Source organism: Portunus trituberculatus, chromosome 50, assembly GCF_017591435.1.
Source record: "Portunus trituberculatus isolate SZX2019 chromosome 50, ASM1759143v1, whole genome shotgun sequence".
NCBI lineage: Eukaryota > Metazoa > Arthropoda > Malacostraca > Decapoda > Portunidae > Portunus > Portunus trituberculatus.
The window spans coordinates 16,017,467-16,038,485 of record NC_059304.1 but is presented as its reverse complement, the minus strand read 5'-3'; the positions used below and the strand labels follow the sequence as shown (position 1 = coordinate 16,038,485).

Sequence of the window (21,019 nt, the reverse complement as noted above, 5' to 3'; positions counted from 1 at the left end):
AAACATGTTCATTTAGCCAATTAAATAGAGTGTTTTGCATGAATTTTTTTGGACCACATTCCGCATCCCCCCTATTATCTGTTGTTTCTTATGAGAATTACAAATTTGTTTAACGTGAATTTTTATATATGCAATGCCTCTTGGAATGTATCTATTGCGTAAATTGAGAGTTATCTGTATATCTTCAGACCACTTCTTGGTGACTTTGTCTAAAGATGAGATCACAGTTGTCCCGAAACATCATAAGTGTTTGAAGAGAAAGAGTGATTTTATTGCAGTTTTTCTTCAAACATTCTCTCTCTCTCTCTCTCTCTCTCTCTCTCTCTCTCTCTCTCTCTCTCTCTCTCTCTCTCTCTCTCTCTCTCTCTCTCTCTCTCTCTCTCTCTCTCTCTCTCTCTCTCTCTCTCATATATATATATATATATATATATATATATATATATATATATATATATATATATATATATATATATATATAGATAGATAGATAGATGGTTCTTTTAGCCAGTAAGGAAGATACAGTCTCACCAGCCTTCTTAATATAGTCTGCTGACTTGAAAATAGTAGAGATAGTAGATGGAGTTGAGCCATGGTGGCGAGCAATGCTATTACCTAGTTTTCTCGCCTCTCGTGTCTGTGAATAATATCCAGCTTCACTTCGTGATTAAGAGATTTCCTGGTCTTCTTTGCAATGCTAGGCGACATTGCAGGGCTGGTTGCAGGGCGTTTTGGTGGCATATTGAGCGAGGGAAGACGAGCTGCTGCTGGACACTATTATTGTTTTGAACTAAGAGCGAGGAAGGGTAGGGGAATGAGTGGTGTGCATTTTGTCCACGAGAGGCGCTGGTGTATTCAAAAGCCTGTCGGCTTGTGTGATACGGCGGGGCTTTCAAACTTGGAAAAAATTACTTGGATAAAATTTTGTTAAAGCAAGTTTGGTGTTCGTTTTACGAGCTGATGGCAATAAAAGGAAACGTTTGTTGTAGTGAAATTTCGTTGTGTGAACATTCGTTAATCGGGGGTTGCCTGTATATATTCTCATTTCTGTTTCCTGTACAAGTTAAAGATTATGCTATTCTTTATCTCTTCAAAGCCCTTCCTCTCTCTGTGCCATGCCTTTCATAATTTAGAAAGCAGGACTCCTCCCTTTGAGACACACAAGTTAATTATTTTAAAACTAAAACTTTCAATTAGGTATCTATCATTTTCCACCATTTTCAAGTAATTTTTTGTGGTCTTGCATCTATTCCTTACTATTAGTTTTTTCCTTTTCCACCACAACAGTCAGACATGGACAGTCTTCCTTATCCAATATAATTTCAACATGCAAATAAAAGGCTAACTTGTTTGGTAGGATGAGTGTGGCTCCAGGAAACGGTAACATCCCATCTCCTAATTCAGCAATCATGGCCTCAGTGGAGATGACAAATGACCCTGTAACCAAAGCCGTCATGGAAAATGTATTAGGACGTCTTCCCACCAAGGTGAAGCCAAAGGTAAGGGAAGAAGAGTGATGTTTCCTGCCTGATATGTTTGTTTAGTGAGTGACTCAGATTATAATGATTCTGTACAAGTGAGTTTCATTCATTCATCACTTCTGTAGAATATCCTCTTCTGAGATCCAGGTGTAGTTCAAGGGAAAAGAGAGGCAGGATACATAGAAGTAGGTCCTTTTTCTGCAGCAAGCACAAGTGTATAAGAGTAAAGGCAGGTCCACTAACATAAGGCCACATTAGAAATTTTTTTTTGAGACATAAATACAGTTGTGAATATTCTTGGAATCAATCTTACATTTTTTATCCACTGAAGTATTTTTTATAGAAAACTTAATGGATAGTGCATGATATTTTGTTGTATGCCATATCAAGCGTGATGTTTTGTGATGTATTCTGCAAAGTCAACTTAGATTTACTGCTTAAATTCTCTCTCTCTCTCTCTCTCTCTCTCTCTCTCTCTCTCTCTCTCTCTCTCTCTCTCTCTCTCTCTCTCTCTCTCTCTCTCTCTCTCTCTCTCTCTCTCTCTCTCTCTCTCTCTCTCTCTCTCTCTCTCTCTCTCTCTCTCTCTCTCTCTCTCTCTCTCTCTCTCTCTCTCTCTTTCATCACTGTGCTGTTGTTTTTGTTCACCAGCTAATTTGCCATTCAGAAATTTGTAAGCTTTACTTCATTGAGTTATAAATATTTATTTATTCATATATTTTTATATAATCTGGTATGTGATTTTCCTAATTACTTAACTTTATATTGTCAGGTCACTGTGCGATGTGATGTCTGCAACCTAGAATTTTATTCACAAGCAGTCTTGGATTCTCATTTAGCAGGCTCCAAGCACCAGCGAAAAGTAAGGTTCATTATGATCTCAGTTATGTGTGCTAATAAAGGTTATGCTCAGTAAATGCTTATCCTGATTAAATTTCTCTGAACTATTGCTTTATGATTTACTTAACTAATTCAGTTAACACATTCTACATCTTACAAGTTTACTAATGTAATGCATGATGTAGAATATACTTAAATTGTTCAAGTATGGAATGCTCAATATATGTTCAAGTATGGAATGTCCAATATACAGTGGAACCATGCGTGCTTTGGGGTCCAAGGGATCTCCAAGCGCTCGGGTTTGAATCCTGCCCACAGTCCAAGTGTAGGTCGGGCTTCCTCACTGGGGGCAATGGTTTCCTAGCAGGTGGGCTTTGAGATAGGAGGTACCCCAAAAGTATCCCCTTTAGCCCATAAATTCCTGTGAAAAGCCCATATAGTATAAAAAAAAAAAAAAGATAGGCGCCAATTAACTTTTTAAGCATATTATTATTATTTACTTCCTCATATCTTGTTTTTAAGGAGTGCATTGCATTTACCATATCCAGCAACAATGGTGTGAGCATATGGACCAGCAGATTCATTTATGTAGTACTGCCACACTCCAGTTTTCGATCCTCCTTCCCTCATATCCATTCATTTGCACACACTATAGCAAGAATGGAGGGTTGGTGAGTGAATAGGAGTAAGGAAGGGATTACTGCATTACTGATCTGTTGGTTCTTCTGCTCGCCCTGTTATTAGCATCATTGTTGCTGGAAGTTCAAAGTAATTTAGTAATCCACTTATACTAATTCTTTAATGTATTTCCATTCAATGAGCAGTGATGAATATTTTCTGAGGCATTCCCTGCCTACTCTGAAAACAGACTTTTCCTTACCTATACTACATACACAAAAACTTTCATAGTTTTCTTCTACAATGTAAAGAGACAGACATACATCTTGATATTGTTGCTTCAAGTTGGGTGGTTGTGGGATATATGTAGAAATTAGATTGTGAATCTTAGTTAATTACCTCAAATAGATAACTTCTTTTGTGTACAGGGATTTCTCAATTTATACAAATTTATGATACATCTTTCTGGAATAACAAAAGATCAAGCAAATAGTCTTTTTTTCATATAACATGGATAATTTAGAATAAAATGTCAATCAAGTTGTGCACAGCTGGGTTAATTCTATGATTTGGCCACCGGATGTCATCTTTGTCACCAGGTGTTCCCCATGTGTGTTGCCAACACGCTATTACCATATGTAGCACTCAAAGTTCATTGTTACTTACACACCACTAGTGTTAATGTCTCTCTGTGCTCTCAGTGCCTAGCTATCTTACTCCAGCTTCTAAGCTTCTTTCAACTTCTCCAGCAAATAGTAGTACACCAAAAGATCTAGGAAGACTAATGATAAACTATATTTTCTTTTATAGAAATTGATTTTATATCCCACAACTCCTATCATTCAAGTGGCATCAGTCAGGGTATAAACTTGCTGCACAGCTTCCAGTGAACAGAGCCCAGTGAAAAGCATGATTAAGAATGCAATTAACCAATGAACATAAATATAGGAAGCAGTAGAGATAGATGACCAATCACATGACTGGAGGCCTGGGAAGGCTGCCAACACAAATGTTAGTGGTGCCTTCCTGTATTAGGATACTGAATCATTTTACAATAAAGTTCCTCTATGCTTTAGATATGAAGTAAGATTATTTAAAATGATTTCTGTCACAGGTGAAATCAGCAGACCTCATGAAAACACTAGAAGAAACAGAAACTGGATTTGAGCGAGACGAAGTCAGTGGAGTAATTCGCTGCATTGTTTGTGATGTGACTGTCAACTCGCCACAACTCCTGGCAACTCACATAGCAGGAAACAAACATAAACAGAGGGCTGCCAAGCGTTCTGGGGAATCTGGCACCGCGCCACCGACCAAAAGACCTTGCTCTGGTACGTGATTGGACTCGCTTTTACACTATGATTATTTTAATTTTTGCCCCCTATTGCATAGAACCTTGTAGTAAGTCTATCTAAACTTATTTCTTTAGAGCCTCTTTTTACAAAATCTTCCATTTCACTTAAAGGATGATTAGGATGGACTGATCTGCTGTAACTTATAATTTTAAAAGGCTTAACATCTCTCTTAGTTTTATTAGTTGGCACTCAACAAAAGTGCATGCATAACTCTCTGTTAGTTAACCTTCTGTATCATCTCATCCCATCCTATATCTAACCTCATTTAGTGGAGGAAAAGATTCCAGTTTCAGTGTAGTCGGGTCACAGTTGCTGCTACTTGATTAGTCCTGTTTTGAAATTTCATGTTTTTATGTGAGGAAATTGTTTGTGAAAGAATTAACTGTGATCAAACAACTATCCAAATGGGGAATGCAGGCAAGCTATATCAGCAAAAAAAAAGCATTTGTAAACTTACCATAAGAACCATTCTAATAATAATGGCTTTTATCTAAAAAAAAATCAATGTAAAAACCAGCTCAGATCAATCTGTAATATTGTGTATACTGAATTCAGGGAGCTTTCAGTGAAATTACCAGTAATTATTCATATCTCTTCTTTCTTCTTTTTTCCCATCTACTGATGTGATTGAATAATCAAGCATGATAATCGGTCAGGCTCTGTTGATTAGCGGGAAAAAAGACCGATTGATCACTGCCTCTGTTCTGATTATCAATCATCTTCACTGTAGGGGTCACAGGCCAAGTTTCAATGGAGACTGCAACTATCAGAAACAGCAATGGTGGGCCTCAAGATCCTACCCACCAGGCAAACAACACTTCACTCCCGAAGACTGGCAATTCAGCAGGCAGCTCCTCTCTAGAAATTCCTGATTGTGTTACGAAGTTGGAAGAAACAAAGGGAGGTGGAAAATATCTCTGTAACCCTTGCCAAGCACATTGTAACTCAGAGCAGCAGCTAGCACAGGTAAGGAAAGTTTGAAGCATCCAGTCAGTAATAAAGATTTGTACAGTTAAAGCCACTAGTGTTGTGATTAGCTGTACTTTTCTTATTATCTGAGCACAATCTAAACTCTCTTTCTCTTAAGCTTGTTTTTGCAGCTCCACCATTTTTGATGCACAACATTCAGGTTATGAGTTGATTGTCATATTCTGTTGCCAGTGCATGTTATTTTGTCATCTTTGAGCATTGTATGGCAGAATATGTTGTTTGATTTTGTAGTAATTGTATGAAAGCCACAACCAGCAATGAGATTTATTTTTATCTACACCCTGTACAAGGGTAATAAAAATGCAAGACAAATTGCAAGGAGGGAAGAAGTCTATGAGTCAAGCATGTGAAAGTTGAAGATTTGCTGTACATTCAGCAAAACCATATTGTAAATAAGTTACCCTCAAGGCTGTAAGAAATATAGACTGGTAGATGAAAAATAAATTTATTCAGTTCTTCAAGCCACTAAAGCATATGCATATGGGTAACTTTTCATGAGTGCCATACCTTCTGAAATAAAAAGGTGGGCTTTGTTCTGTCTCATTGCACCTCATTTACATGGACAAAAGGAGGTATTATATGTGTGAGCGTGCAAAAGATGTAAACAGAAGAAGAATGCTTCTTCAGTAAACAATGGTATGTTAGGCATCAGGATAAATAGGAGTATTCTATAATGGCTATCTTCTTCAAGAATGAGAAGAAGGTATCAAATAGATTCATGAAAAATGAGTAAATTGCTAGCCATGCACTACATGTTTTGGCCATGACCCACCATCTCATTCAAACACCCTCATCTTGTAATAATTTCACACAATATGAAGGTCTTTGTACCCCAAGCATGTCAGCAGACTTACTTCTTGTGTATATTTCTTTCTTAGGTGTTCAGGGGGTATTACACATGGAATATCTTTTTCTTCCACATGGACAGTACTGCTCCCACTCCACAAGGTGGTGTGAAGCTCAACATACATTGTGGAAAGCAATCTTCTCTTTGGTACATGCTGGCATCTGCTGGGAGCTTTTTTTGAAGGGTCCTTGGCAAAAACATTTTTTGTTTTCCAATCTAAAATACTTGAAGAGAGAAGTCATAAAGCTAGTATGAAATCTCATAGTACAGTATTTGACCATCACTTTATAAAGTATGGGTATTAATGCATAGTGTGGATTCCCCAGTTTGTCTGAAAGACTGCCATCTCCCTTGCCACTTTGCCACCAAAATAGATGGCCTATGAATTATGTATGAAAAGTCCCTGCGCATTTACCTAGTCCTCTGTAAGATCATGACACTTAGATATGCCATATAGAAATCTTGCAATTTGCAGCACTTGACTTCACGAAAACATCAAGATAAGTTGAGTGGACGGAAGCCAGAAAGAGGAGGTTGGAGAGGACGGCGACGGCCAGGCTTCCGTGGCAGACCTTATGGAAGAAATATTGTAAGTAGGTGATGAGTGTCTGAACCAAATGTGTGAAAGTTGAAACAGACATGTTATGCGGCCGACAATCTCCCATCTTCTCATTTGACAAGGCCTGGCTCTCAAAAAAAAGTTGCTTACAAACTTCTTTAATGTTTTGGACCATGAGATGAGAAACTCTCCCTTGGTCTTGTCAGACCTTATCAAATGAAAAGGTGGGCTCAAATGTTAAGTCTACAATCTTACCCATTATGCATGGGTAAAAATATACATGTGTGGAAGAGCTGTGAATAGAGGAGGAATATTTGAATAAGCCAGAAGGGAGGGAGTGTTTGGATAGGAAGAGGTGGAGGCTTGCCTTCTTTTATGGGATGAGCAAGATATCAAATATAGATTGATGGAATGTAGGTGATTGTCAGCCATGTACTACATCTGTTTCAAATACCACATAGTACCTCATTCAAACACTCCTCATCTCCTTATGATATTTTGTGCACTGTCACCAATTCTGTATATGGTGTATAGATAGGCATGATTGGTCTTTCTCCTTTAGGTTATGGTTTACACACCATGGGTGCAGTAAATAAATTAGTTTTCATCATGCAATGCTCAAATTTGATGAAAACATACACAGATGGTAACAAAATGTGATGGTACACACATCACACATTAAAGAATTGTAATCTACAGTGGTAGAGTACTAGTTGTACAAATTTTTTATTTACTTTACCACAGATTTTTCTACTGACTAGTGAAAAAATTTCTGAGAATCGGGAAAACCCTCCAGCACATAACTATACCAACTTTGTTGACTTCCACTTTGCAAATACATTTGTACCTTGAGATACGAATTTAATTTGTTCCATGATGGAGCTCGTATCTCAAAACAATTTTTCTCATTGAAATGGATTGGAATACCCTTAATTCATTCCATCCTCCCCAAAAAGAGCACTCCTTTTATTTATATGTGGTTTCAGGGAAGAAAAAGTTATTTATAAATAATAATTATTGTACATAAACATAATAAAACATAACAAAAAATATAAATGGATAAACTACTTTTATAAAATATATTTATCTCGGAGGTTGCATTCCACGGGACATTACCCTACTGCATCCCCATTCTCACTTGGGAGTGTCGATCAACTGGAATGTACAAAGAAGACTGGCTGCTCTAATAATCACAGCAGAGCTCGTTTATGACCCTGTAAACATTATTCATTGAATAGATAAAGTTTTAAGGAGAGAGAGGGGGGCACACCCTTATAGGTTTGGTTACATTGTTCCCATCCTCTGTGATAACCATTGGTTTAGGAGGTAGGCAGAGATGGGAGAAATTTATTTTGCCTTTTCAGTTACGTACACATGCATACTTAATCAGTGCATGAAAATATATAAGATAAAAGTAAAAGTTTATTTAGTGGTCTTACCTTGGAGACAGTTGGTTTTCTGCTAATGGTGGTGAATGGCAGAGGAGGAGGAGGGAGTGAGGGAGAAAGGGATGCAGGCACTATTAACACGTAAACATTTAACGTAAATTAAAACAGCACTTTCTTTTAGACAAAAAAGAGGTAAGTAAATAGTGTGAAAATGGTTAAAGAACAGTCACAGTGCATGAGATTCACGGGAAACACATAGATACTAGTTCAGCTAAGGCTGGACTGATGCACTGAGCCACTGACTAGCAGCAACATCCCCAAGCAAGATTCGTATCTCAGAATAAGAAACTGACCAAATCATAGCTCATATCTCAAAAAAACTCATATCTCAGGCAGCTCATATCTCAAGGTACCAATGTATATGATATATCCTGAAATAGTAACAGGAACTGCCCAACATTCTTCTTGTATTATGGAGAATGGCTGAAAATCCCAAACTGTTGGAAGAAATGGTATGTATGTGTGATAGGATGGGGGAAAAATTGATAAAATATGAAGCAGAATCATATTACTTGTTTTCTTGTGACATGAGTGTCAATGTCCAAGTGAGTATGACAGGTACTAATTTTGACATGTGGTGCAAGGGAGACAAACAAATAGATTGACTGGAGTATAACAGTCTGGGTTATTGGCAGACTGACTGGGAGCTCCTATCCTGCCTGACCATCAGTGCTTTTTTTTTTTTTTTTTTTTTTTTTTTTTTTTTTTGTGAGAAAGAAAAACTGGCCAGGAGCAACATAAAATAAAAAAAAATAAAGGCCCACTTAGTTTCTGGGCCCTTGCAGGTCCAAAAGTGTCAGTTAAAATGAAGGGATAAATGTCTTGAAACCTTCCTCTTAAATGAAGCCAAGTCGTAGGAAGATGGAAATACAGAATCAGGCAGGGAGTTCCTGAATTTACCAGAGAAAGGTATGAATGATTGAGAGTATTGGTTAACTTTTGCCTTAGAGAGTTGGACAGAGAAGGGGTGTGAGGAAAAAGAAAGCCTTGTGTAACAAGGCCACAAGAGGAGGGGAGGCATGCAGTTAACAAGATCAGAAGAGCAGTTACCATGAAAATAGCAGTAAAAGATAGCAAGAGAAACAACATTCCGACAGTGAGAAAGAGGCTGAAGACTGTCAGTTAGAGAAATGGAGTTGATGAGACTACTTTTAAGTTTTTGGAACAGTGACTAAGCTATATCAGCAATCATATAGTGTTGATGAAACAGGTATGATAGGGTACTTGTTACTATCTTATCTTCTGTAAATCTAATGCCACAGCAAGAGACCCATTTAGTTTTATCTGCTTTTCTCAAGTTGTGTTCTGATGGAAAAGGTACTGCTGGTCATAATGGCCATGTCACCTTGTCATCAAACATACCATATTTAATGGCTTATAAGATGCACCTCAGTTTGGACAGACACTAGTGTGTGTGTGTGTGTGTGTGTGTATATATATATATATATATATATATATATATATATATATATATATATATATATATATATATATATATATATATATATATATATATATACAGTAAGTCCTCGTTATACAGTACATATGCGTTCCTGAAAACCTTACCACATATCGAATTTACCGTATACCGAACCCATTATAACATGTAATAATAGGGAATGCGTTCCAGCACGTCAAGTCACCCCTACAGAAATGAAAATACATGAAAATAATCATTAAAAAGAAAACAAAAAAAAAATAAGTGCTGCACAAAAGAAATAAACAATGTTTTTATTTACCTTTCAATCGCCATGTATTCTATCAGATGATGTCCTTCCCAAGGCTTAAGGGACAGTAGGGATTTCAGCCCTTACTCATGTTCCGCTCACGCACAGGTTCTTCCTCATCTCCCTCTTTTTGTGCCTCCTGTGATGCCTTGGCTAGCTCTATAAGTTTGTCATTTGAGAGAGATTCAGCATGGCTTTCCAAAAGATCTTGAACATCATCATCAACTTCATCGAAGCCAGCCCTATGGTACAGATTTACTATGTCACTTCTGATCACACCAATGTCATCTTCAGCAAAGCCTGAAAGTCATGCGCTCATTCTGGCCATACTTTATTCAATGCCAAGTTCATGGTAGACGTCTTCACTTCGTCCCAAGATGACATGATGTTATCTAAGGCGTGCTTGATGTTATATGACTTCCACCATTCTCTGATAGTGGGCTTGCCAGGCCCATCTGTGCCCTTTATCAGTTGCTGCATGGTTCGCTGCTGGTAGTAGGCTTTTATTGTTTGCCATGATAATTATGAATATATTTGTGCTTACAATAGACCCTTTAATATTCCATTTATTCATCTAATTAGTAATGCATGTAAGTAATATGTAATGCGGTTAAAAAAGGGGGGGAGGGGAAGAGATAACGGGCTCCAAGGGTGGTCAAGTTAAAGTCAGTACTGTGAGTGGCGGGGAGGTGTGTCATGGATGATGTCATCAGCCCTGCTCCCCCGCGCTGGGCCCTCTCGGATGACATGAGCAGATACTGTATCTGTGAATTTTTCTTACCGTATATCGAATCAAGGGTAGTAATTTCCAAATACCGTAACTGTGAATTTACCGGATAAAGAACTACCGTATAATGAGGACACTGTATAAATATATATATATATATATATATATATATATATATATATATATATATATATATATATATATATATATATATATATATATATATATATATATATATATATATATATATATATATATATATATATATATATATATATATATATATATATATATATATATATAAGGGAAAAAGAAAATAAATCAATAAGTGTAAGCTCTGAATATGGAGTTAAGGTTACTCCTAACACTTGAGCCATCTCATATATATTTAGATCTTTATTAGATCACAATATTTCATATTTAAAATCCTTTATTGGATCTATCAACACTGATCTGTAGACCAATCTTTCTGTAAGTTTTGAACAAATAGGGTATAGGCAGTATCAGAACCCAGAGGGCTAGTAAAGTTTTTTCAGTATATTTTTTTTTATCAACATTCAACATATAATATTATTCTAGTTGTAATAGTTAAGTACACTTTCAAAGCATAAGGCTCTGTGTGAATAAATTTGTCTGAGAAAGGAATGGCATCATATGAAAAAATACAGTAAATCTTCAGTATATGGCTGAGGCCAGCTCTGGTGCCCATGAGTTTGGTTTTGGTATAAGTAACTTAAAAAATTTTACTTCATTTCTTCCTGACAGGTATTATTTTATGTGAATTACATGTATACTACATTGCTACCTTGTTTTTTTTTTTTTTTTTTTTTTTTTTTTTTGATGATCATCACTTTCTTTACATGTGCAAAGATGTTTGAGGTTTGATTGAAAAGCCACTGTTGCCTGAGACTTTCCACTAATCAGTCCCATAGCTGAACATTGCCTGATAGGAAATAGGCTCATTTTGTGTGTGTTTTCAAGGCACATTTTATAAGCCATCAAATAGTACAGTAGGTGACCACACTTGAGCTTGACATTTTATTCAGTGACATCTTGCTATTTTGTCCTGTCCTTTAGTTATTGGGTCCTGTAATGCAATCATGGTACTCATCTGCAAAGACATAAAGCAGTATGAGGAGAAATCATAATTTCTACACTATTTTGAAAGTTAGCATGCCTGACATAACATTTATCAGCAAGGACTTGTTTTTGTTTTGCATCTCTTGTTTAAGGGGATATCGCACTGGCCTATGATACATGGAATAAGGAACATTGGCCTGAGGTAGCAGGAATTTGTCCAAGATTTGCAGGGCAAAATTTGGACGGCTAGATATCCATTCTGGCCGTTCATATGCTAACCCAATAAAAAGATTAACAAAATATGTAATAAAATCCTTTAATTTCAAATAAAAAATAACATGCATAAATTTTTCATATTGGAATATTAAATAATATTTCATCAATCAAGAAAGAAAAATATACATACCATGTCAATACTTTGCTCACATGGCAAGTTGGTAACCATCCTTCACTCTAAAGTTGCTATCGCTCACCTCTTGCTTCTTCTCCAGCTTCATATTCCATTTCTTCAATAACAGCAAGTGCAAGTACAATGCCAGCACGAAGCATATGTTGAGGTATTAGTGGCATGGTTTTGTCCTGGTTTGTTTTGTTTTGGCTTGGTCTTGATTGCTGTGCCATTTGCCTAGCACTGCAAGAACACTGTGTGTGACAACATTCTTGGTTTTGCACAAAGAACTATGGCCCACTTTCTACATACCATAAGCCAGTGTGATACCCTCTTTGAGTGGTGTAGGTGGTTCCAGATGGAGCATTCTGTCTTACTCATTGTCTTGCTCTTCAGTATGCTATGAAGCTCCACACGGAGCTGCCATCTTGATTCAGGTTCTTAGGAAAGAGTTGAAGATGGTGGTATGCATTCTTTTCCCCTCTGGAACTTGTCCTGAATTCATGGCAGCTTTGATTAATGATCCACGACCATTTCTCTCTCTCTCTCTCTCTCTCTCTCTCTCTCTCTCTCTCTCTCTCTCTCTCTCTCTCTCTCTCTCTCTCTCTCTCTCTCTCTCTCTCTCTCTCTCTCTCTCTCTCTCTCTCTCTCTCTCTCTCTCTCTCTCTCTCTCTCTCTCTCTCTCTCTCTCTCTCTCTCTCTCTCTCTCTCTCTCTCTCTCTCTCTCTCTCTCTCTCTCTCTCTCTCTCTCTCTCTCTCTCTCTCTCTCTCTCTCTCTCTCTCTCTCTCTCTCTCTCTCTCTCTCTCTCTCTCTCTCTCTCTCTCTCTCTCTCTCTCTCTCTCTCTCTCTCTCTCTCTCTCCTGATTTTCATACTTGAAATGATATGTTGTATTGAGACAACAATATTTGAACATAAGTGAAGTAATTATGAATATGGAGAATGTAAGAATTTGATGGATAGCCCAAGTCGTCTGAAAGACACTCTAAAGTTGGCTTTTTGCTCTATTTGTATTGCTTTAAAATAAATGTTAAGCTAATATATTTACAACCCATGTATTGAACCTGTATTTATTAGATATCTCTAAGATTGTACCATTGATATGGAGATGTTATACTGAAGCCTTGCAATTTGCAGCACTTATCCTCCCGAAAACATCAAGACAAATTGAGTGGACGCAAGCCAGAAGGAGGTGGTTGGAGAGGACGACGGCGGGCAGCCTTCCGTGGCAGACCTGGTGGCAGAGGCCGGCCTTCCCACACTTACACACAACCACTCTCCTCAAACTTTGTGGCTGGAGGAGCCTTGCTGTGAGCCATACCTAGTCAAGGGTAGCCACCACAACCAAACCCACACTTAGAGTGAATGTATGCAGGGTCAGGGCTGAGGCAAGTACAATACCAGTGTTATGACAAATTTTCTGGCATTGGCTGAAGTATTTATGTAAATTTATTTTTATTCAGTATTATTACCTTGTTTAATGGGGATATTAGTTGAAGTCATTAGGTTCTATTAGGTATACTTGTGTAATGTTTTATGTAATTCCCCATACTGCTTTTATTGTTTGCGCAGATTGAAAATCCTTTGTCCGGAGTGGTACATTGTCATATAAAATTAAGAAGTGTTAAGTGTTGACATTGTCTCATTCATATTTTCATACTGACATGAAACAAGCAATACACTGACATCATTTCATTGAGTGCAGTAGTTATCATACTGAATTTAATATGTAAAGCAACGTCAGGGATGAAAATTTAGATTGGATGAAATTAAGGCTCTAAAAATTTTACATTGGTGTTAAGAATTTTAAACAAAAGTGTCATGATTTTCTTCTGAATTTCATATTTTAAAGCACAAAAACATACCATATTTGAGGCTTCTAGATTAAAATAGATATCTAAGCCAAAACAAGGTTCTGAATTAGTGTATAAAGTTTAACAATCTTTATCTTATTGTCAGATTATAAAAAATAAAGCAACATTGCATGGTGGCCACCTCTCTTGCCTTCCGTTCACTGATTGACAGAATAAGGAGGTGGTGGACATACATGAAACATAATTAGGCCATTCTTCCAGGCTAGAATGCCTTTCAGACTCAGCAGTAATTCTGCATGCTGAAAAAGCATGTGGCATTAGCTCATCTGTTTGTTCTCTAGATGCTCATTTCTTTACTGCTGGCTAAGGTAATCATGTAGAGGTGGAATATATGCCTTTCATGAACAGAGCTCAACTCAAAACCAGTAAATTGATGTGGATACCCTTTTGATTCTAGATGCCTCAATTCTAGAATAGATATTTAAACATTCAGCAACACTTACAGTACTCTTTTTCCAGATGGTAACCACATCATGAATAATGGTGGATTTTATAAGATCTGAAATCTAGAGCATTTTTTATCCCAAGCATTCCAAATAAGGGATTCAACTTGTATTGATAGAATTTTTTTTCTCCTAAGTTGAATGAGGAAGATAAAACAAAGTGAGATGTTCATAGAACCAACTTTTCTTTCTCAGGATTAATACCAAAAATATCATTGTGTGAAAACAAAATTGTACACCTGCTGTGGTAGGAAGCTAGGGAAACATTAATGTGATTTTTTGGTAAACACTTTAGAGTGATTTCCAGTATTTCTTGGCAAGTACATCAATACTGGATTCTCTCTCTCTCTCTCTCTCTCTCTCTCTCTCTCTCTCTCTCTCTCTCTCTCTCTCTCTCTCTCTCTCTCTCTCTCTCTCTCTCTCTCTCTCTCTCTCTCTCTCTCTCTCTCTCTAATTAGTAGGTATGCAACTTGAATGTTGATCACTAGTATAAAACAAGTTATTTAATTTCTCTCTCTCTCTCTCTCTCTCTCTCTCTCTCTCTCTCTCTCTCTCTCTCTCTCTCTCTCTCTCTCTCTCTCTCTCTCTCTCTCTCTCTCTCTCTCTCTCTCTCTCTCTCTCTCTCTCTCTCTCTCTCTCTCTCTCTCTCTCTCTGGAATTAGTAGGTATGCAACTTGAATGTTGATAACTAGGATAAAACAGGTTATTTCTCTCTCTCTCTCTCTCTCTCTCTCTCTCTCTCTCTCTCTCTCTCTCTCTCTCTCTCTCTCTCTCTCTCTCTCTCTCTCTCTCTCTCTCTCTCTCTCTCTCTCTCTCTCTCGAGTAAGTAGGTTTGCAACTTGAATGTTGATAACTAGTATAAAACAAGTTATTTCTCTCTCTCTCTCTCTCTCTCTCTCTCTCTCTCTCTCTCTCTCTCTCTCTCTCTCTCTCTCTCTCTCTCTCTCTCTCTCTCTCTCTCTCTCTCTCTCTCTCTTTCAAAACTAACAACTGTCATCTATTCGAGCTCTTTCCATGTAGATCTGCAGCACATCACTCAAAGCATTCATTTCCCCTTAAATGTACTGTACAAGTAAGGAAATAGATACCAAATGAATACTTGAAATACATTCTCATTGATTGACATATATCCCTCACTTAACTCCACCAACCATTGTGTAAAAATGTAAAAAAAAAATAAATAAAAATAAATAAATAAATAAAATAAAATAAAAATAAATAAATAAATAAATAAAATAAAATAAAAAGAGAAAGAAAGAAAGAAAGGCGTAACAAATAAAAGTGATGTGATTTAGTTATCCATTTTCCCAGTAGTGAAAGAGGAAAGACTACTAAAATATGCTCAGTTTAAGGTAAAATTTGCTCTTAGAGTTCCTGTCTCTTCCCCTGTGGCTGAGGAGGGTGGTACTTGGGAAACTGACCCTCCTTGCTGTAGGGAAGGGATGGTACCTTTATGTGCATATTGTAGCTGTTTGAGCTACGATGTCTTTCTACTTTCACTACTGAGGAAATTAGTAGGGAAATCACATCACTTTTATTTGATAAGCATTTTTTTTTTTATATCAACTTGATTTTTTTCTTTACACAATTTGTTCATATGTCAAAGACAACAAAATAAAATTGACATTACTACTACAACTTTTATTTTGCATCACTGAAGACAATAAACAAGTAATAGAGACCCCAGAGATCCAAGCTGCATTTAACCAAGCTCCTGCTAGGCTGCTTGGCAGGTCTTCACAGCCATCTTAGGAGGCCCAGGGTGGACTTCAGGAGGCCCTGGTGTATTGCTGAAGATTGCAAGGTGTTGACTATACTAGTCAAGCTTCTTCCTGCCAAAAAGAACATATTTTACATGGAAGTACAGAGACACAGTTTGTAATATTTGTTGATGCATGGGGGAGGAGTTAATGTATAGATCTGTGAAGTAATGGAGAGAAGTATTACAAGGAAATATAAAGATATTTGCATGTCTACATTAAGTTAGTAAAGCTGACCTAAGATAAAACGTAAGGAGGTTATCCTTCATTCTTTATCTTATGGTGACATTTCTCTCTCTCTCTCTCTCTCTCTCTCTCTCTCTCTCTCTCTCTCTCTCTCTCTCTCTCTCTTTATCTTCATCACTGTGGTTTGGCTGAAGCTGGGTTTGGGGATCACGGGTTTGCACTCTACAGGTACACACCGCGGCAGGTGCCAGGGCGCCACCCCAAGAGGCGGGACACAATCCCTGACTAACACCCGGTACCCACTCACTGCTAGGTGGACGGGTGCAGGCGTAAGGAGACCACCCAACCTTCTCTGCTCCGCCTCTCTCTCTCTCTCTCTCTCTCTCTCTCTCTCTCTCTCTCTCTCTCTCTCTCTCTCTCTCTCTCTCTCTCTCTCTCTCTCTCTCTCTCTCTCTCTCTCTCTCTCTCTCTCTCTCTCTCTCTCTCTCTCTCTCTCTCTCTCTCTCTTTCAACTTCAATGATGTTAGGGAATTTTCTCCCCGAAGGTTAACAAGTTTTTTTCAAGGATGTTTTTCATTGTTCTGGTGGTAGATTGACAATATTTCTACGTTATTTAAAGGAAAAACACTGTTGAGAAACAGGCAGACTATCTCTATCGCCTTGGAAAACAGTTGTGGTGAGAGAGCAGAGCGTTCAGAATGTATATTAATAGTTGTACATTTTTATTATAACACCACTGAGTACTGACATCCAGTAGATTCAATGTTAATTGTATGTACTGCTTGAAACAAATGTTGTTTATTGTACTGTTGTGCAGAGTTTACCTATAAGAGAGTTTACCTATAAACTTGCTACGGGAAATGAGCTACGCTTGTGGTGTCCCGTTTGCTTGAATCCATTTATGATACTTTTCTTTAAAACTATGGATACTTCTTGCTCTCACTACACCCTCTACACTCTATCTCTCTCTTCTTTGGCTTTTCTGCATCACTCGTTAAACCATACATTTTCTCTCTCTCTCTTGGCTTATATAAAGGGACTGTTTTCTGAACCACTTCGTCGTATACTCTCAGTACCTCTTCCAGCATTGCCTCTGTATTCAATTACAAAATCCTCTCGAACCACCTCCTCTCTCTAAAATATTTCTTCATATTCTCTATGTCAGCCTTCTTAAAGTTATACTTATTAATCACAGTTTTCTGGGACTCACACTCCAATCCATATCTGAGCCACACTTCACATATTAGGACTACGTGATCTCCTCTTCCTACGTGATCTCTTCCTCTCTCTCTCTCTCTCTCTCTCTCTCTCTCCTAGAGAAAGAGAGACACACATTACATAAATATTACCTACAGTGGGCTATCAATTCATTCTATTTCATTTCTTCTTTATTTATCATTTTACAACCAAGCAAGGTCATTAATTATTACCGCCAGTGCTGGGAATCTTCCTTTACCACCTGAAACACGCCCATCACGCTCACACTCACCTACACCCATCATAGCCCATCCATTACCTCACATGATAGAATGCCCACCAGCTCACCAACATGTCCAAAGCCAACCACAAGGTAGTGGCTAGGTTGTGATGGGCATGTGTGAAGGTGTGGGCATATTGGTGAGGAGGTGAGCATAAGGGAGATGCTATTAACCTTATCAGTACCATGACACATTTTCATATTCCATCTGATGACTATCTGGTGATTTTATACAGTTTCAGAAACTTATTTGGGAGATTAATTTAGTGAAGACTGTGGCCAATAATCTTCTGACCTCCATAGATCCTTGCTAATGTCAATAAAATGCTCTAATCATATACAAATTTCAAGGTAAAAACTGAGTCCCAGTACTGAAGGGGTTAATGGTTTTAATTCATTACAGTTAGGTATTTGTCTGTTATTTCGTGTGTGTGTTTGTATTTACCTAGTTGTAGTTTTACACGGCCTGGGCTTTATGCTTGTGTGACCCGTCTCCATATCTATATTTATCCAATTTTTCTTTAAAACTATGCACACTCATTGCTGACACCACTTCTTCACTCAAACTGTTCCACGTCTCAACACATCTTTGTGGGAAACTATATTTTTTAACATCTCTCAGACATCTTCCCTTCCTCAGCTTTTTACCATGCGATCTTGTGCTTCAAATGTCATATTCTTCTGTCAGGATCAGTTTCTCATTATCCACTTGATCCATTCCGTTAATCAATTTATAAACTTGTATCGGATCCCCTCTCTCCCTTCTCTGTTCCAGGGTTGGTAGATCCATAGCCTTTAGTCTCTCCTCATATGTCATGCCTTCAAATTCTGGAACCATTTTTGTAGCCATTTTTTGTAGTCTCTTCAGCTTCCTTATGTGTTTCTTTTTATTGGGGGGTCCACACTGCTCCTGCATATTCCAATCTGGGTCTTATTATAGTACTTATCAATTTCATGATTTCTTTGTCCATGTAGTGAAATGCTATTCCAGTATTCCTTAGCAAATTATGTCTCTGAAAAATTTCATCAGTATGGCTTACCGGTTGATTATTTTCTTCCATCATCACTCCCAAATCCTTTTCCTTTTTTACTTTGTCCAGTTCTACTCCATCTCCCATCTTATAGATTCCCACTGGTCATCTTTCACTTTTTCCTATTTCCATGACATGGCTTTTGTCCACATTGAATTCCATCTCCCATTTTTTACTCCATTCCCAGATCATATTTAGGTCTTCCTGCAGTATTTCACAATCCTCTTTTTGCTTTATAACTCTGCACAGTTTCACATTGTCCGCAAACAGATTTATGTAGCTGTTCACTCCTTCTGGCATGTCGTTTATATATGTGAGAAAAAGTATTGGCGCCAATACTGACCCCTGCGGCACTCCCCTTTCTACTGCTCTCCACTTGGACTTCATATCTTTAACTACCGTCCTTTATTTCTCTCCCCCTCAAATAATTTTCCATCCATCTCAATGTGCTTCCTTTTAAGCCACCCTTCTCCTCTAACTTCCACAGTAATCTTGCATGTGGCACTTTATCAAATGCCTTTTTTAAATCCAAATAAATACAATCAACCCATCCCTCTCTCTTGTACTTTATCAACTGTTCTGGAGTAGAAACTCAGTAAATTTGTTACACACGACCGACCTTTTCTAAAACCAAATTGGCTATTTGATAATATTTTGTTGTCTTCAAGAAACTCGATCCATTGTTTCTTTATTACTCTTTCACACATCTTGCATATTACACTAGTTAGCGATACCTGTCTGTAATTTAAAGGTTCCTCCTTCCTTCCACTCTTGTAAGTGGGAACCACCTCAGCTCTTTTCCATTCTACTGGTACTGTTCCATTTTCCATTGAGCATTTTATGATGTATATAGGACTTGCTAGTTCTTCACAACATTCTTTCAGTATTCTGCCTGAGACTTCATCCGGTGTCACATGCCAAAGTGAGGCCCGTGACAGTGTTTAGTTGCGTCTTCTGCGCACACTATATCACGGGACACCGGTCCCATTGTCTTCTCTTCATCCAATTTCTTCATTAACTCTTTTATTTCAAGCTTGGTTACTTTAATCTCTTTCATATAGATGGGCTCTCTATTACCCTGTGGCATTTCAAATTTGGATTCCTTAGTAAAGACCACCTGAAATGTACTATTTAACAGTTCTGCCGTGTGTGTGTGTCGTTGAATAAAGATAAACAATAACGAATGGATATGTAATTGCTCTCGCTCTCTCTCTCTCTCTCTCTCATCATTATCGTTGTACTGTACCATCCAACCTTTCTCCTCCTCCTGAAACCTTCCAAGAAATGTCTACTGTATATTTCCAACACACACACACACATACTCGCTAGCCACCGCCGAAGCAGGAGGTCTGACGACGGCTCGTCTCTGGCTGTGGACGGGGAAGAGGAGAAAATACCTATGGTGTTTATAGGGCCCGGGTATCTCTATGTTAATGTCCTACTGTCGTAAAGTGCAAAAAAAGGACCATTTTCAAGCGGGATATGGAGGGTGGTCCCTGAGCGGAGATTGTCCACGGTGTTTGTTTTGGTCTTTGGACAAGACCAGCTGGCGATAAATACCACGATGTCCACTCCAGCCAGGGACTTTGAAGGTTTTGTTACCACTCCAAGAGGGCTTGAAAAATTCGACATGGATGCAAGAATCCAGGCATTAGAAGGTAAGTTTCTAAGCATTAGTTCCATAGAAGAAAAACTGGATAGAGTCTTAGCGGAAAACGAGTCCTTCAAAAAAGAAATTTATTTGTTAACGATAGAGAACAAAGAGTTGTTGAGAGAAAAAGTGGAAATGGAGAAAGAAAACAAACAGCTAAGGAAACAATGTGACGAGATGAAGGCTAAACTCCTCGAAATGGAGAAGAAAATATCTGCAGGGGACCTGGGGAAGGAGGAATGCCTTAACCTAATAGATGCTAAGATGAAAGTAGTGAAGCAAGAACACCAGGAAGTACAAAAGTCCTTTAGGGAGAAAGTACAAAAGCAGGAAGAAAATAAAGTATAATTCTAATTTCTGCCCATACTCCTCCCTCCATACCCCAACAAGCTTGGGGACAGGTGGGAATGCGGGGTTTTGTGTGGGGTACATGAAATGCGTATTTTTTGCGTAAAATGGGAAAAAAAAAAATCCCGTTAAAAAGTCTACGTGATTTTCATTACTAGTTTCATGACGTTGATGAAGCCAACAAGCCACGGAGCTC

At 38.0% G+C, this 21,019-nt stretch overlaps 1 protein-coding gene and 1 long non-coding RNA gene across 10 annotated transcripts in view; one reads left to right on the top strand and one right to left on the bottom strand.

The window, feature by feature from the left end:
* Positions 1-16,002, top strand: part of LOC123500157 (zinc finger protein 385B-like) — a 157,881-nt gene extending 141,879 nt beyond the window's left edge. For 7 of the 9 annotated variants that reach the window (XM_045248845.1, XM_045248849.1, XM_045248848.1 and 4 more), the window contains 6 exons: positions 1,355-1,496; positions 2,248-2,337; positions 4,048-4,264; positions 5,019-5,254; positions 6,601-6,714; positions 13,191-16,002. In XM_045248845.1, coding sequence (XP_045104780.1) covers positions 1,355-1,496; positions 2,248-2,337; positions 4,048-4,264; positions 5,019-5,254; positions 6,601-6,714; positions 13,191-13,367 — 976 coding nt within the window. In that variant the 3' untranslated portion in view covers positions 13,368-16,002. The remainder of the gene's footprint in view (positions 1-1,354; positions 1,497-2,247; positions 2,338-4,047; positions 4,265-5,018; positions 5,255-6,600; positions 6,715-13,190) is intronic. The other 2 variants (XM_045248850.1, XM_045248851.1) reach the window with 1 other exon arrangement.
* Positions 15,103-20,347, bottom strand: LOC123500160. Its single transcript, XR_006673199.1, has 2 exons — positions 20,147-20,347; positions 15,103-16,202 (listed from the first exon to the last, which is right to left on the bottom strand). It is a non-coding gene; the product is annotated as an uncharacterized LOC123500160 (long non-coding RNA).
* Between the last annotated feature and the right edge of the window lie 672 nt (positions 20,348-21,019).